This window comes from Megalops cyprinoides, chromosome 1 (assembly GCF_013368585.1).
Source record: "Megalops cyprinoides isolate fMegCyp1 chromosome 1, fMegCyp1.pri, whole genome shotgun sequence".
Taxonomy (NCBI): Eukaryota; Metazoa; Chordata; class Actinopteri; order Elopiformes; family Megalopidae; genus Megalops; species Megalops cyprinoides.
Window position 1 is genome coordinate 63,138,607 of NC_050583.1, and position 12,970 is coordinate 63,151,576.

The 12,970-nt window shown below is 41.8% G+C and overlaps 1 protein-coding gene across 1 annotated transcript; it reads right to left on the reverse strand.

Annotated features, from left to right (window-relative positions):
- Window positions 1–204: 204 nt before the first annotated feature.
- Window positions 205–12,688, reverse strand: LOC118772456 (ras-related protein ORAB-1). The gene is made up of 6 exons (XM_036520809.1): window positions 12,519–12,688; window positions 2,429–2,501; window positions 1,931–2,026; window positions 1,490–1,585; window positions 1,234–1,365; window positions 205–1,136 (listed from the first exon to the last, which is right to left on the reverse strand). The coding sequence occupies exons 1-6, from the start codon at window positions 12,539–12,541 to the stop codon at window positions 939–941; spliced, it is 618 nt and encodes a 205-aa protein (XP_036376702.1). The 5' UTR covers window positions 12,542–12,688; the 3' UTR covers window positions 205–938.
- Between the last annotated feature and the right edge of the window lie 282 nt (window positions 12,689–12,970).

Genomic DNA, 12,970 nt, shown 5'->3' on the forward strand with positions numbered 1-12,970 from the left:
TTCATGTGACCCTGCCACTGCCACTTTCCATTAGGTATCCCACAGGTAATGGCCAAATTGCCAGCAGGATTGTAATAACCAGAACAGATTTTCCAAATAGATGTAGAATAAATAATTAAAATAAAAGTGTATTCTACATACGCCACTAAGAATTGAAGACCATGTTTATATCAAAGTCTAGTAGGAATTCCAGTAAGTACAATGTTTATTAAACATTTCTTCCATTCTTTAATGTAAGATATTGTGCAACAAAATTACAATAGCCTGGAGCCACAAATTAAATGCAGATTATGAAGTTAGCCTACTCATCAAATAATGTAATGTATTCCACTTACCTCTCTAAACGACTAGCAAATCAGATCTTACATATATATTTATATATATATATATAACATACATATTTTACTTGACTTTCTTGACGTTGGACAGTGAAACAGTGTTGTGCTGTCGGTTGAAAGACATTGACAAAACTTCATCTTCAGAAGACAGAAAGAAATGATATAAACAGCAAATAAATCAACAACAACAACAAAAAAGTTATGAAACCGACCACAGACCAGACCTGCGGTAGGAATGCAGTGAGATTTACACACATTATTCTTTCTCATATTTATAAACCTGCACAGGGAGAGCATTTTGAACAGTTGTGAAAATGATGTTTGTGGTCTCTGGGAGGCGGCGGTGGAGGGATGGGGCGAGGGGGGGGGGGGTAAAAGCAACCTGGGGTGGGAGGGCCTGACCATTATTGGATAGATGACCTTGTTTTTCGTTTTTTGGAGAATTTTGTTTTGGAGAACTGGTAGTGCGGCTACATACAGTACGATTCAGGCAACTTTTAATATTCTCTCTCGCTTTCCTTCTGGCTCTCTCTCTCTCTCTCTAACGGTGGAGCATGTTACATCAGAGATTCTGAGGGGCGGGGTGCAGGGGGGAAGGCCTCAGCAGCAGCCTCCGGAGGAAGGCTTCACCGGAGTGCTCTGGATTTTCACGTTGGACTTCACCGAGCCGCCGGCGGTGGCCCCGGGGCCCATCCTTTTCTTGATCTCCGCCGCCATGGTCATGAAGGCCTGCTCTACGTTGGTGGCGTTCTTGGCGCTGGTTTCCAAGAAGGGGATGCCTAGGGAGTCTGCAAATTCCTGCCGGGGAAACAGACAGCCGCTGAGGGTGAGCGGTCGGTCTTCGCCAATGGCGATGATTTAATAAGATTCTGTTTTAAATGTAAGAAACCGTTACCTTTGCCGTTGTGTAGTCCACAACCTTCTTTGTTGTCAGGTCGCACTTGTTCCCTACCAACAACTTGTTGACATTTTCACTGGCATAGCGGTCTATCTCCTGTAGCCACTGTTTAACGTTATTGAAAGACTCCTGACGGGGGAAGGAGAGACGTCATTTAACACATGATTCTGCAGAAACCATAGCCAGAGTTCACATCAGATGCGTTGCAGATGTCATCTGCAAAGGGGTCATAATTACAGAGAGGTGAACTCACCTGGTCTGTAACATCATACACTACAATAATGCCATGTGCTCCTCTGTAGTAACTGGATGTGATGGTGCGAAACCTCTCCTGTCCTGCCGTGTCCCACTGTAAAGACAGCCCCCATACCAATGAGTCGCACGCTGCATAAAATTAACAGCAAGAACTCTGACTGGCCCTCCATGGAGCCACTGGGCATCAATAAGGTCAATTATCGGTACAGCTGCATGCTGACCTTCAGCACAGAAAAACCGAGTTCCACTGAGACGAAACACCTCTTGAAACAACGTCGTTTGCCTCCGCTGAGCTACCGGCAGGGCTCATCTTCCATAAACAATGCGCTTCAAAGAGGCTGGAAGCACAGCTGCAGCAGCAAGACTACTGAGCACACGTGCTTTCCCCTTTGTCATTTTGAGCCGTTCGGGTCATTTGAACCAGGGAACATATACTTACGATCTGAAGTTTGATCGTCTTTCCGTCTAATTCTATAGTTCTTATTTTGAAGTCCACTCCGATAGTGCTAATGTAGCTTTCCGTGTATGTGTCGTCCTGAAACAGAAAGGGAAAAAAGCTTACCCCCTCTCTTACTGTCTAATGCCAGTCAACCTACCCATCTATCTATACCTATCTGTATCCATCCATCCATCCATCCATCCATCACTCCAAATACAAACACACCCACAACTGAACAAATGCTAGGTTTCCATCTAAACTGATCCAGACCCTGTTGTCTGTGTACAGAGAGGTCTGGTGGTGAGCCACCACCGTTAGGGTCACGGTGACAGGACTGTGCTCGCCCTCCCCGGTTACAGCTCCAACCACACACTCCTACATGTAGGGCAGGGAGCGCGCACACACGCTGATCCAATCTTCTCATTATTACATTTGGGCTGCTTTTAAGCACGGGGGCCTCAGGGGGGAAGAGGGAGAGGTCACGGAGAGGACACTCACTGCGAATCGGAGGAGAAGGCAAGACTTTCCAACGCCGGAGTCACCGATCAGAAGCAGCTTGAATAAATAGTCACTGGGGAGGAGAGGAGAAACGACCACAGGTTAAAAACTCTGTTAAAAAATGCTTCTGCATCCAGGGCACACTTCCTTACCCAACACCTCACACTTCCTTGTGTTAACAATACAGCTATCACTTATGTCGCAAATTACACACCACAAACCAAGAGGATGGACCGTGATGACATACTAGGCTTTTTCCAGTGTCCGTGACAGTAACATTAACTGCGCAACGATCACTCACAGTAAGTTTATGACTCAAATCCTAACGTGCCCACAGGGCTTTCGGGTAGCACAGGGACTGAGTGTGCGGATTCACAGTGCAGGCTGGAAGCAGCTCAACAGGTAAACTGTAGGAGGATTTCTGCCGTTGCCACTTTCACAATGCAAACCTCAGAGCTCACCAGCGTGTGCAGGTTACTGCTGCCGCGTCAGCACCCAGCACGGCAGGAAAAAGGCAAAGCGGTGGCCGATACTCAGGTTACTGATCTCTAATGTTTCCCTCATTACTCCCTCGGTCTGGCGGCCCCTCAGGTAAAGAGAAGTTTACACCAGATGTGTACAGACTTTTTTTTTTTAAGTTGAAGCTTTACTATCTTTTTCTACCTTTTTTTATCTGATTTTCCACTTTAATTTACACCAAAACATTCTTATATATCAAAAACTGATGGTTTAGTAAGCACTCAGAAAACTGGATACAGCTGTCCACTCACACTTGGTGACATAGCCTAAACCTTGCTAAGAGGCAGAAAGTGATGGGAAACACAATAAGATTCATAAAACTAGGGCACAAAAAGACAACGAATACAAGTAATGTTAGCTACATTTCCTAACTATTACACTCTGACTGACTTTTCTACTGTAAAAGTCTACTTGTAAAAATAACAAAATGTTACTATTACAAATTACATAACAAACATGCATTCCTAACACTGGGTAAAGCTAGATAAGGGTTCTCATAGTAACAAGTTTAGGTCAGCCAGATACTGTATCTCCTTACAACCGTTTTCAAATTTGGTGAGCTAAGCAGTCTTTAAGATTTTGAAAGAATAGCTACAGAATGTCTCTTGTTGCTGTTGTGCGGAGAAAAAAAAACCTTTCAACAGCAATTAGTGGGAACCGGAATAGCTCAAACTGAAATACGAAACAATTTCAATGCATACTGTAATTCACGTCTTGACTAGAAAAAAATCTCCACAGAATGACTCACAGAATAACTTTTTCTTCAAAATGTTTATATTAACAACTGTTGTTTTAAGTAACACAAAGTGATGCGACTTTTGATATCAAATTTCATCTCGTGTTAAATCGGTCCTATATATAAGGACATTTTATGTTTATGTTTCCTGTTGTAAAAAAAAGATTGTTACAATGCAAATTGAGGAGTCAGACGGCATCATGACATCTGTTGCTTGCTGTGCATACACCTTAGATAAACAAGTGAAGGCATTAGAGAGCTGAACGCAAAGATTGCAGTGATATCACCGGTTGGCAAGCACACTGATGCTCTTCTTAATCAGGAGGAAGTGTCTGTCCCTGGCACTTCCTGGCCTTCGAAAATCTGCCACATCACTGAGCTAACGAATGAACAAACACTTCTGTTCTAACTGCTGAGAAACCATCCTACACAAGCTCTTCTTCGTGTGCGATTGAGATTGTACGTGCGTGCATGTGTGACTGGTTGCCTTAAAAATATATTCATATCGATTTATCTTCCGAGACACAGATTCATAACAAAGTCTTACATTTACTGTTGTGTTTTCGCCGTTCCAGAGTCTACTCTCCACCAAGCCTTTTTTAAACACTGCTCAAATCGGAACACAAATATGCTCCAGAACGTTCTTAACATTTCAGGAAGTACCCCGTACCTCGGCCCCAAAGCTGCCTTATGCAACACAGGTCAGTGCTGTACGTGTGCTTTTGCTAAAGACTCCATGCTAACACTTCCTTGTGACAGGCCATTTCTTTCACTGTCCCTCTCTCCCCTCTAGTCTGTGAAGCAGAAAAGGATTAACATGCTCAGAAATGAGATTATTTTAGTGCAGACTCCTGCAGTTTTTCAGTTCGGAAACCTCAGATAAAATAAGCAGTTTTTCCAAACGCTTGCTCTTTGTCAGCCTTTTAACAGCACAATGACAGCTTACACTGTCAATGTTTTTGTAAGATGCTGCATTCCTGCATTTGAAGACAAATTCTCTGCAGTCGTTTTTTTTTTTTTTAATCACTGGCTTGCAAAAAAAGAGAAACCAAACACTGGATGTGGAAATGCGTTTAAACTAGCACTGACTATCAGATGAATTCATATATTCATCACATATGTATGTGTGTGCACACATACATACACACACTAGGGTAAATTAATGTAATTAAGATATCAATTTAATTCTAGATTTGTATTCAGATATAGCATCTAGCTGTGATTTCTGCCATCCATGACCCCTTCTTAAGCTGACTGCGGCCAGTGTCCATGATGGGCATTCCTCGTGTGCCATTAGCGTGAAGGTGTCATGCACGACCTCCTTGGAGGTGGCCCAGAATCCAGAGGGTGAACAGAAAGAGAACAGTGCAGGAAGAGCAAGCAGCTTCCACGCAGTCCACTGACCTGCATCCATTCAAACCTGACGCAGCTCAAACCGCTGTGCACTACAAGTGCTATTTCCATGCCTGTAATGACACCAGAATTATGACTGTTCATAAGCCTCGGGAGACCTCTGTTACAATACGTTTAGACAAGGAAGACAGTACCAATTTCAACTGCTCTAGGAAAAAAAAAATTGTGATGTAAGCGAGCAACGTCTACAACGCATGCGAGAAGTTATAAGGGATAAGTTTCGGCTCAGATTTCTGTTATGAAATGTATGCTTCCTCTTCTACGAATGATCACGTTTTACTGTAAATGCTGAAAAGATGCAAGTGTGAAATGAGCAGAGGAAACGTTTATGTGTCTGTGCTCACAGCCATCAGATGAAGTGATATGAGGCGGTGGCATGAAAAGAAGCAAGGTGAGGGAAAAAGAGCAAAAACAGAAGAGCTGGTGCCTGCAGCACGGTTCAGTGTGTGCTGTGGGCTGCATGCTGAGCACTGACAGAGAGGTAAGCATCTCATCGTTCCTGAGGATGACAGCGCTACACTAAGGCGTGTAAAGAAGGAGAAATTTGCATTCCGCGACATGCTGAGAACAGACAAACTACTCAAGAATCAAAAAAACTTGTGTATTTTCTTACTCCAGAGACTCAAAAGTCTATGGAATGTTCAGTGACTAGCTAAGCTCTTATTCTTTTATTTACAGTGATTTGAAGTAAGGCTCTTATGACCAGTGTCCACTATAATCACAATAAAACAGCAACGTCAATAACAACCGGATATAGCAGGCATCTGTGTCAGAAACTGCTGTATAGATGCACACATGAAGGATTCTGGGTGAGCACTTCAAACCAATGAGCTGTGTGTCTTTCACACACACACACACACACACACACACACACACACACACATACACATACACACACACTCAAAGAACCAGTTCTGTGCAAGCCAGCGAAGGTCACCAAAGGACAAAAACTGGTTTTGTTTTACGGCACCTGAAAAATTGTCAACCGCATCCCCAATTATCCCTTTGGCCTACATCTGATTATAGGCCTAGGAGATTAATGTTGATATAACTGTATTACCATGTACACGCACACCTAAATACAAACTGCCTGTGTAGCTTTGCCCTTTTGTCTGGCTGCTTTCCACTCAACTGTGACCAAGGTCAACACAGACAACCCCTTCCACACATAAGGAAATGGTGTTTTCTTCCTCTTTGACCATGCTAGGAAACAAAGAAAATGCTAGGAAAGTAGTGAATACAAATAAACAAATGAGGCATTTCAGTTAAGTCTGCTTGATGTTCTTAACTCTCTGAAACTTCATTTCTTTTTCCTAGTGAAACAGTATAAGGGTGTCCTACACTCTGCTCAAGCCTTGGTTTACAGCACCAGGTGAGCTATGGTGTACAATGACAACAGCAGTATACATGCTCATTCAAATACACCCACAGCATTCAAATTTCCCCAGCAAACACTGACCAAAATGATCAAAACTCCGCATGCGAAAATTATTTCAGGATGGCCTTAATTGTCATGTTGCGTTTCCAAACCAGAACTGTTTAGTCCAGCTGATTCTGAGGCAAGTCCATGGGTTTGTGATGCTACCAATGGATTCCTACTCGGGCAACACAGAAATTCATAAACTAAATGACAAGAAACTGCACCGAGCATTTTGATTAGATAGGAGAAAAATCCTTGTGGCGAAAGAACAGCTGGTGTGGAAGACACCATCGGCTAAAGCTAAATCTGACCATTTCCCTTCCGAGCCAGCTAATGTCATCTTTTGGTGTGAAAGGCATGTGATGTTAAACCTGCGCAAACAGCAGGCATATCAGCTGCCTGCCTTCTCTCTAGGAGGCAGGTTTTCAAACTAAGTCTGCAGAAAGCATTCAGGGTAAGAAGCAGTCCACTGTTCCTCACTTTCTCTATCCATTTCCCCAATACAGATGTGTTACTGTGACAAAAATGCAAAACAAGACAAAGTTGTGGGTCAGAAAAAAAGGCAACCACTAGAATTTGTTAATAAACTATCGATTACATATAATATTAACCATAAACTAGGGCTGTGCGATATAGCCGCTGCAATATATCGAATAGCTGTTTTTAGCGCAATAACAGCTATCCCCGGCATGTGGCGTTAGGTTTCTTCCCGTATTGTTTTCCCTTTAGCCATACCTGATGCGGGAGCACACCTCCAGTTTTCTGAGACCATGTGAAATGCTTCCGGGGGAAAAAACGCCACTCGTATCTATTCAATGTTGATATCACAGCAACAGCACTATGCTGCGTCCATGTGGTAGACAGAAACACATGACTACAAAGATTTAAAAATATGCGGTGTGGTTGTGGTTTTCAAAGCTAATAGGTAAGTTAACCAACATATAGATACAAGTGATATTTTTCTGTCCCAGAAGCATTTCACTGAACTTTGGAAGTGTGCTCCTGCATCAGGTATGACTAAAGGCTTCATTATGTTGGTAGAAAAATGTCCAACACATGAATTATTAAATTATCTGCCCATTGTTCTGTATGCAAACAAGGAATACACTGCAGTTTTAGGAACACTGCCTCTTTCATTACTCTAGGCTGACTTGAGAAGCAGTGGGTTTTCCATCTTAGTGCCCAGACTATAATACATCAGACAAAATTTGGACAGAAGTGGAATTATGCTGCTGCAAACTTTTAAGCAGAAGAAAGAAACAAATTCATAGATCAAGGTTTAATTCTGCGGCCAGACATGAAGAAATATCTTTATTGTTTCACTACTTTTTCACTACTTCACTACAGAATTTTGCAATTTATTAGCAGACAGCACCCCTGTGCTTCCTGCGACAACTATAAATTTAGCATAAAAATAGCCACAGCTTGTGCACCTAATTTTTCAGAACATATCAGAGGGCTTTTTGCACATGTGCAGCATTTCAAGTATGTAACTGATAACATCACATCACAAGATATTGACAACAATTATTTTAACGTGTCCTTATTCCAGACATTTTGGACCTTGCTGATTCAACACTATGCAGTTTAACTTCCCAATGACGTGCTTGTTCGTGGACCAGGACCTCATAAGTTGTGAAGCGGAGCTGACACGGCTTCATTCTAGGGTAATACACAATGCCTCTTCCAACGCTGGGGATTTCAAGCCTTAAACGGCTGCAAGAGCGCAAGGAAAGTCCCTAAAAGAACTGTCTTCTGAATAGAATTTGAACCGAAACCTAGTCCTCTTTGGAGGGATAGGTAAAGAGAGACAGAACTCCTGTGTTCCGGCGACAGGAGAATTTATTTTTTAATATGCCGTTGGAACAGCTTCGATACAGGGCAGGTTCAGGTAAAGTGCAGTGTGAGGGAGAATCAGCAAACAGCGAGGGGGCTGGGATCTCCTGGCTTGGATAAAAGGACCCGTTTGAAGTCTCACTACTGCATGCATTGCTGTGCAAATGAGCTCTGGTAAAAAACACCAAAACAAGTGTCTGCTGGACACAAATAATACATTCAGTAATGGAGCAGGTCTGCTTTGGGACAATACCTGATCATCTTCAGATTATGAAATAAATAAAACCCACCGCTAGTGCAGTTTTATGTGGAAGGTTGTACTTTACTATAATATCAGGAGTGTAATTACAAAATAACCCTGTGACCCTGTGCTTCATTCAGTTAAAGCCCAACTCTCTCCTTTAATAAAATGATCTGTTGGGGGGGGTCTGTTTTCTTTTGCCTGTTCCCCTACAAGGAAATAATCTCACATGCGACCATTTGTCCAAAGTTTCAAATTCATACACTGCACTACATCCATTTAAATTACACCACCACAAAACAAGGTGGATTTGTGGCAGGAATACAAATAGAAGGCAATTAACAGACTGTTTAAACTCCTCAATTAGCTGCTAGTGCAGGCTCCACCACCACAGATGAATGCTGAAAGTGTACTGAACGAGTGGGAAATCACCAACCTATACAGCGCAACCCAAAAACAAAAGGGTCCAGAGTCTGCGTTTTTACTGTACTGACATGATTATATGATAACATAATTAATATAGATATAAGACAGTACAGGAATTGAAACTGCCTTATTAGTCTTGCCAAAGGGCTTGGTGGACAGAAATCACATCTACCTCTTACAAATATTAAGACTACTGCCAAGAAGAACATCTTGATGCAGCTTCAAACACTGATCTATTACTGTTACAACTCAAATGTTTTGGGGTCAGAAAAAATGTGTTCTTGCCAATATGCTGTGGATTATTTTTGCTATTTACTTATATATTAAAATGGTACAAAGACATTGGTAATTGTTCTCAACTATCTGTCAGTTCCTGACATCATGCATGCGTGGCTGTGAAGTGACGTAAGATTACTGTGCTGGCCTACACACATGGAGTAGGGCACACAAAACATTATTCTATTCTTTTATGTTGGGGGTCTGTACTGGTCCATTTTATCAAATGCCTTCCGAAGGATGATCACTTGTTGAAATTACATATGATATGGAGCTGCACACTTGCATTATGGAAAATGTAGTCCTTTTCGAGAACTGTGTCATGTTTCCACAGCGGCCAGTACATAGCATTTCCCTGACATGAAACCAAATGAACTTCTTCCACCTTCATCATGACATTCAAAATGTAAAAGCACTCTAATGTATTCAAATAATTGCTGAATCAGTTTAAATGTGTGACAAGGGTTTTGCACAAAAAAGCACAAATACACTACTCTTATAGACCTCCTAAATGTATTAATAAGAGATTTATTCACACTAAGCACTTGCTACACGTGCATGGCCAGTATAGCATGTGTTATAAAAAGAGATGTTAATCTACACATCACAAAGTTGTATTATTCCAAGTTTGCAAGCATACAGCAATTCTGTGTTCTGACATTTACACTTTCATTTTGATTAAAATAAGAATGCCCATCTATGCCAACTTTTTTAACAATCACAACAAAGCTAGCCCCTGGCTCACACAGAACACCCCACTCTCGCCATCTTTGACTGTGTCATATCATCCGTCGTGCAAACATTTATTCTGAGACTGTAAGGAACCACACACTGTGAAGCAGGATTCTTGGACGTTTGGCACTTCCCAGACTTTTTGGATTTGGGGATAAAACAATGTTTTTCTTTAATACAGTGAAATTTCATGCAACAATTTTTTAAATTAACATGTAAAACATGTTGATTCATACTGAAAAGCCAGACATTTATAAAGGTACCTTTATACAGCCTAAAAAGTGACCATGGATATTCATTTGAAATAATGGAATAGAAAGGTTTGCAGCATGTAGCCTCTTGTTCCAGATACTTTGCTCTGAGTGTGGACACGTAAATTACTTCGTTCCATAAAACAATACAGAGCAACAATATCAAACTTCTCAAATCAATACAGGTACTTTTACAATGAAGTATGTCAACCAAGCTAACTGATAAAAATATATGAAACTACTGTACTTGGTCAAACAACCTAAGAATACATGTTTATGAATGACAGGAGATATGTGCCACGCTCTGACTGCTTCTGCTACCCTGTCAGGTTATCCTTCCTCTATTTACTTCTGCTGATAAAGGAAACAGGGAATCCAGGAAGTTGTGGGTGATGACAGATGGACTGCTTAATTCTCTTCGAATTACGAAACCAAGCAACCCAAGTTTTAAGTGAAATGGCGGAAGCAGAATAACAAACCACTATGACACACTAAAACTGTGCTCCTGCTTCTGTTTCAGATTCAAAGTTCTAAAATAAACCCCTCGTCGTTAACCTGCAGAAAGATCTCGGGTACACTCCACTGCAGCGAATTGCTTAATAGGTGAAAGCAGTGTCGCAAGAGGCCATGTGACCCACGCATGACTGTCGCGCTCCAGCGGATGGGTGTCTCTTGGCATTCAACTTGTTGATGAACAGATTTTTTTTTTTTTTTTTTTTTACAAACGTTGTTGACGTTCTCAGGCGTTCTTACTGTTGGTCAACCTGTCTGCATCCATCATATTCCTTTAACCTGGTCCATATTCACAGTAATGATGAGTTGTGCAGTCAGTGGCTGCATACCATCCACAGCCCGCTTTTAGCCAGCTGGCTATGGTGTTGTTTTCAAACAGTGATATTGCTAGCTTGTCGCAAGTAAACAAATGAAGTGTGGGGTCACATCTCCACCATATGTTCCAATCTTAGGTTTCACGGGGGTAGCTAGCAAGCTAAATCTTTAATAAAGTAGCAAGCGAGCTAACTTCCCACTAGCACCCTGCTAGCTACCTAGGTATACATTTTGGGTTTGCCAAACAATGACATTTTGAAACTTTTCACCGAATTAGTTCCCCGGCCAGCTAGCAAAGTACATTTTAGTGATGACAGGGAACCATATAATCTGTTTCACCGTGCTACTCATAACCCTTGCATACTATTATTGTGAGTAATACCAGGAATGTAGCTAAGCTACATGAGCGAGCTAGCTAGCTAATTAGTCCAACTAGCTAGACTTTTAAAAGACAATAGCCAGCTTTCCAGCACCTTTGTCGTCGCAAACGTTGTGTGTTAACGTTACCTAATCTTGGTACCTTAATGGAATATTAAATGGGCAGCTAACGTTCGCTTCCAGCCAGTCAACATCTGTCAACCAAACGTTTCCTGAAGCCTCCGAAAATTTCATGTAATTTAACTTACAGACTAGTCCGTTTTAACAGCTAAAGTCTGCTAAATGAGCCATTCAACTTACTGTTAGACTACTACAAACTTATTAAACTATCCAACGTAGCCAGCTACCTACATGTAAACTACCAACATGTTACTAACGTAGATAAGACGCAACGCTGTTGTCATCGGGCCTGGATAAGCCGTGTATCTATCTAGGTAACTCGGTAGCTGACTACATCATTATCGTTTTACAGCTTCGAACATGTGTGCTTATATTCTGTATTATCTTACGTCGCTACCTAACCAGCTAGTCCAACTATCTGGCTAACTAACTTACCGGGTACGTGTCAAATAGCTAGTTATGGTTTTGTAAAGAAATTTAGGTGCCATTTATAGACGCCAGAGGTACGTTAGCAAGTTGACTAAAACAAAGTCGGTAACGTTAGCCTACTCGCTGTATTAGCGTTATATCTCGTTATTGCTACTATGATAATATTCTTGGGGTATAACGAGCCTGCTAGCGACATAGTAACGTTATCTTACCAAAAGGCTAGCTTATTTGCCTAGCTAACGTTATTTATGACGTAAAAGTGGGTATTCTGTCGTATATACTGCGAAGCTAGCTAATTAACTACCTAGCTACATTCTTTTGTTTCTCTACACAGTCAACATGTTTTGCCTGCTGGAAAACTAGGCAGCTAGTTAGCGAGCTAACCTTCCAGTCAGCTAACAATCCAAAGGCTAGCCAGTTAGCTTGCTCGCTAATAGTCACTTTCATCCCAGACAGCCATCACCGCTCGCTATATTTCTACTTACTATTCTGGATTCATCGTTGACATGTCACAGTAAGCCCCCTCTTCTTGTAAAGCGGTGCTCCCCTTTGCAACGTTGAACTTGAAAAGAATTACTGCGGTTTATATCAAATTAAAAGTAGCTAACAGATCCCCCCAAATCCTAACGGCTAGCCGTCCAGAATCCAAAATGGCTGTCAGTCTAACCAGGAAATAGCAACTCCTTCGGCCCGAGGTTTTACACTGGCGTAAGCAAGCTGCGGTGCATGGTCCTCGGAAGTTGTAGTCTCAAACAAAATGCAGTGCGTTGTTCGTCGGTTTCCGATGCACCAAAAGTAACTACAATTACTAGCAACCTTTGCGCAGGAAAGGCATGCGCAAATGAAAATCTTTATTTTTCAACCAGTTCGCCATCTCCAGCGCAACCGTGCTGACTGTCAAAAAGATTACGTCATCAGTGAGACGTGGCAGAGGCAC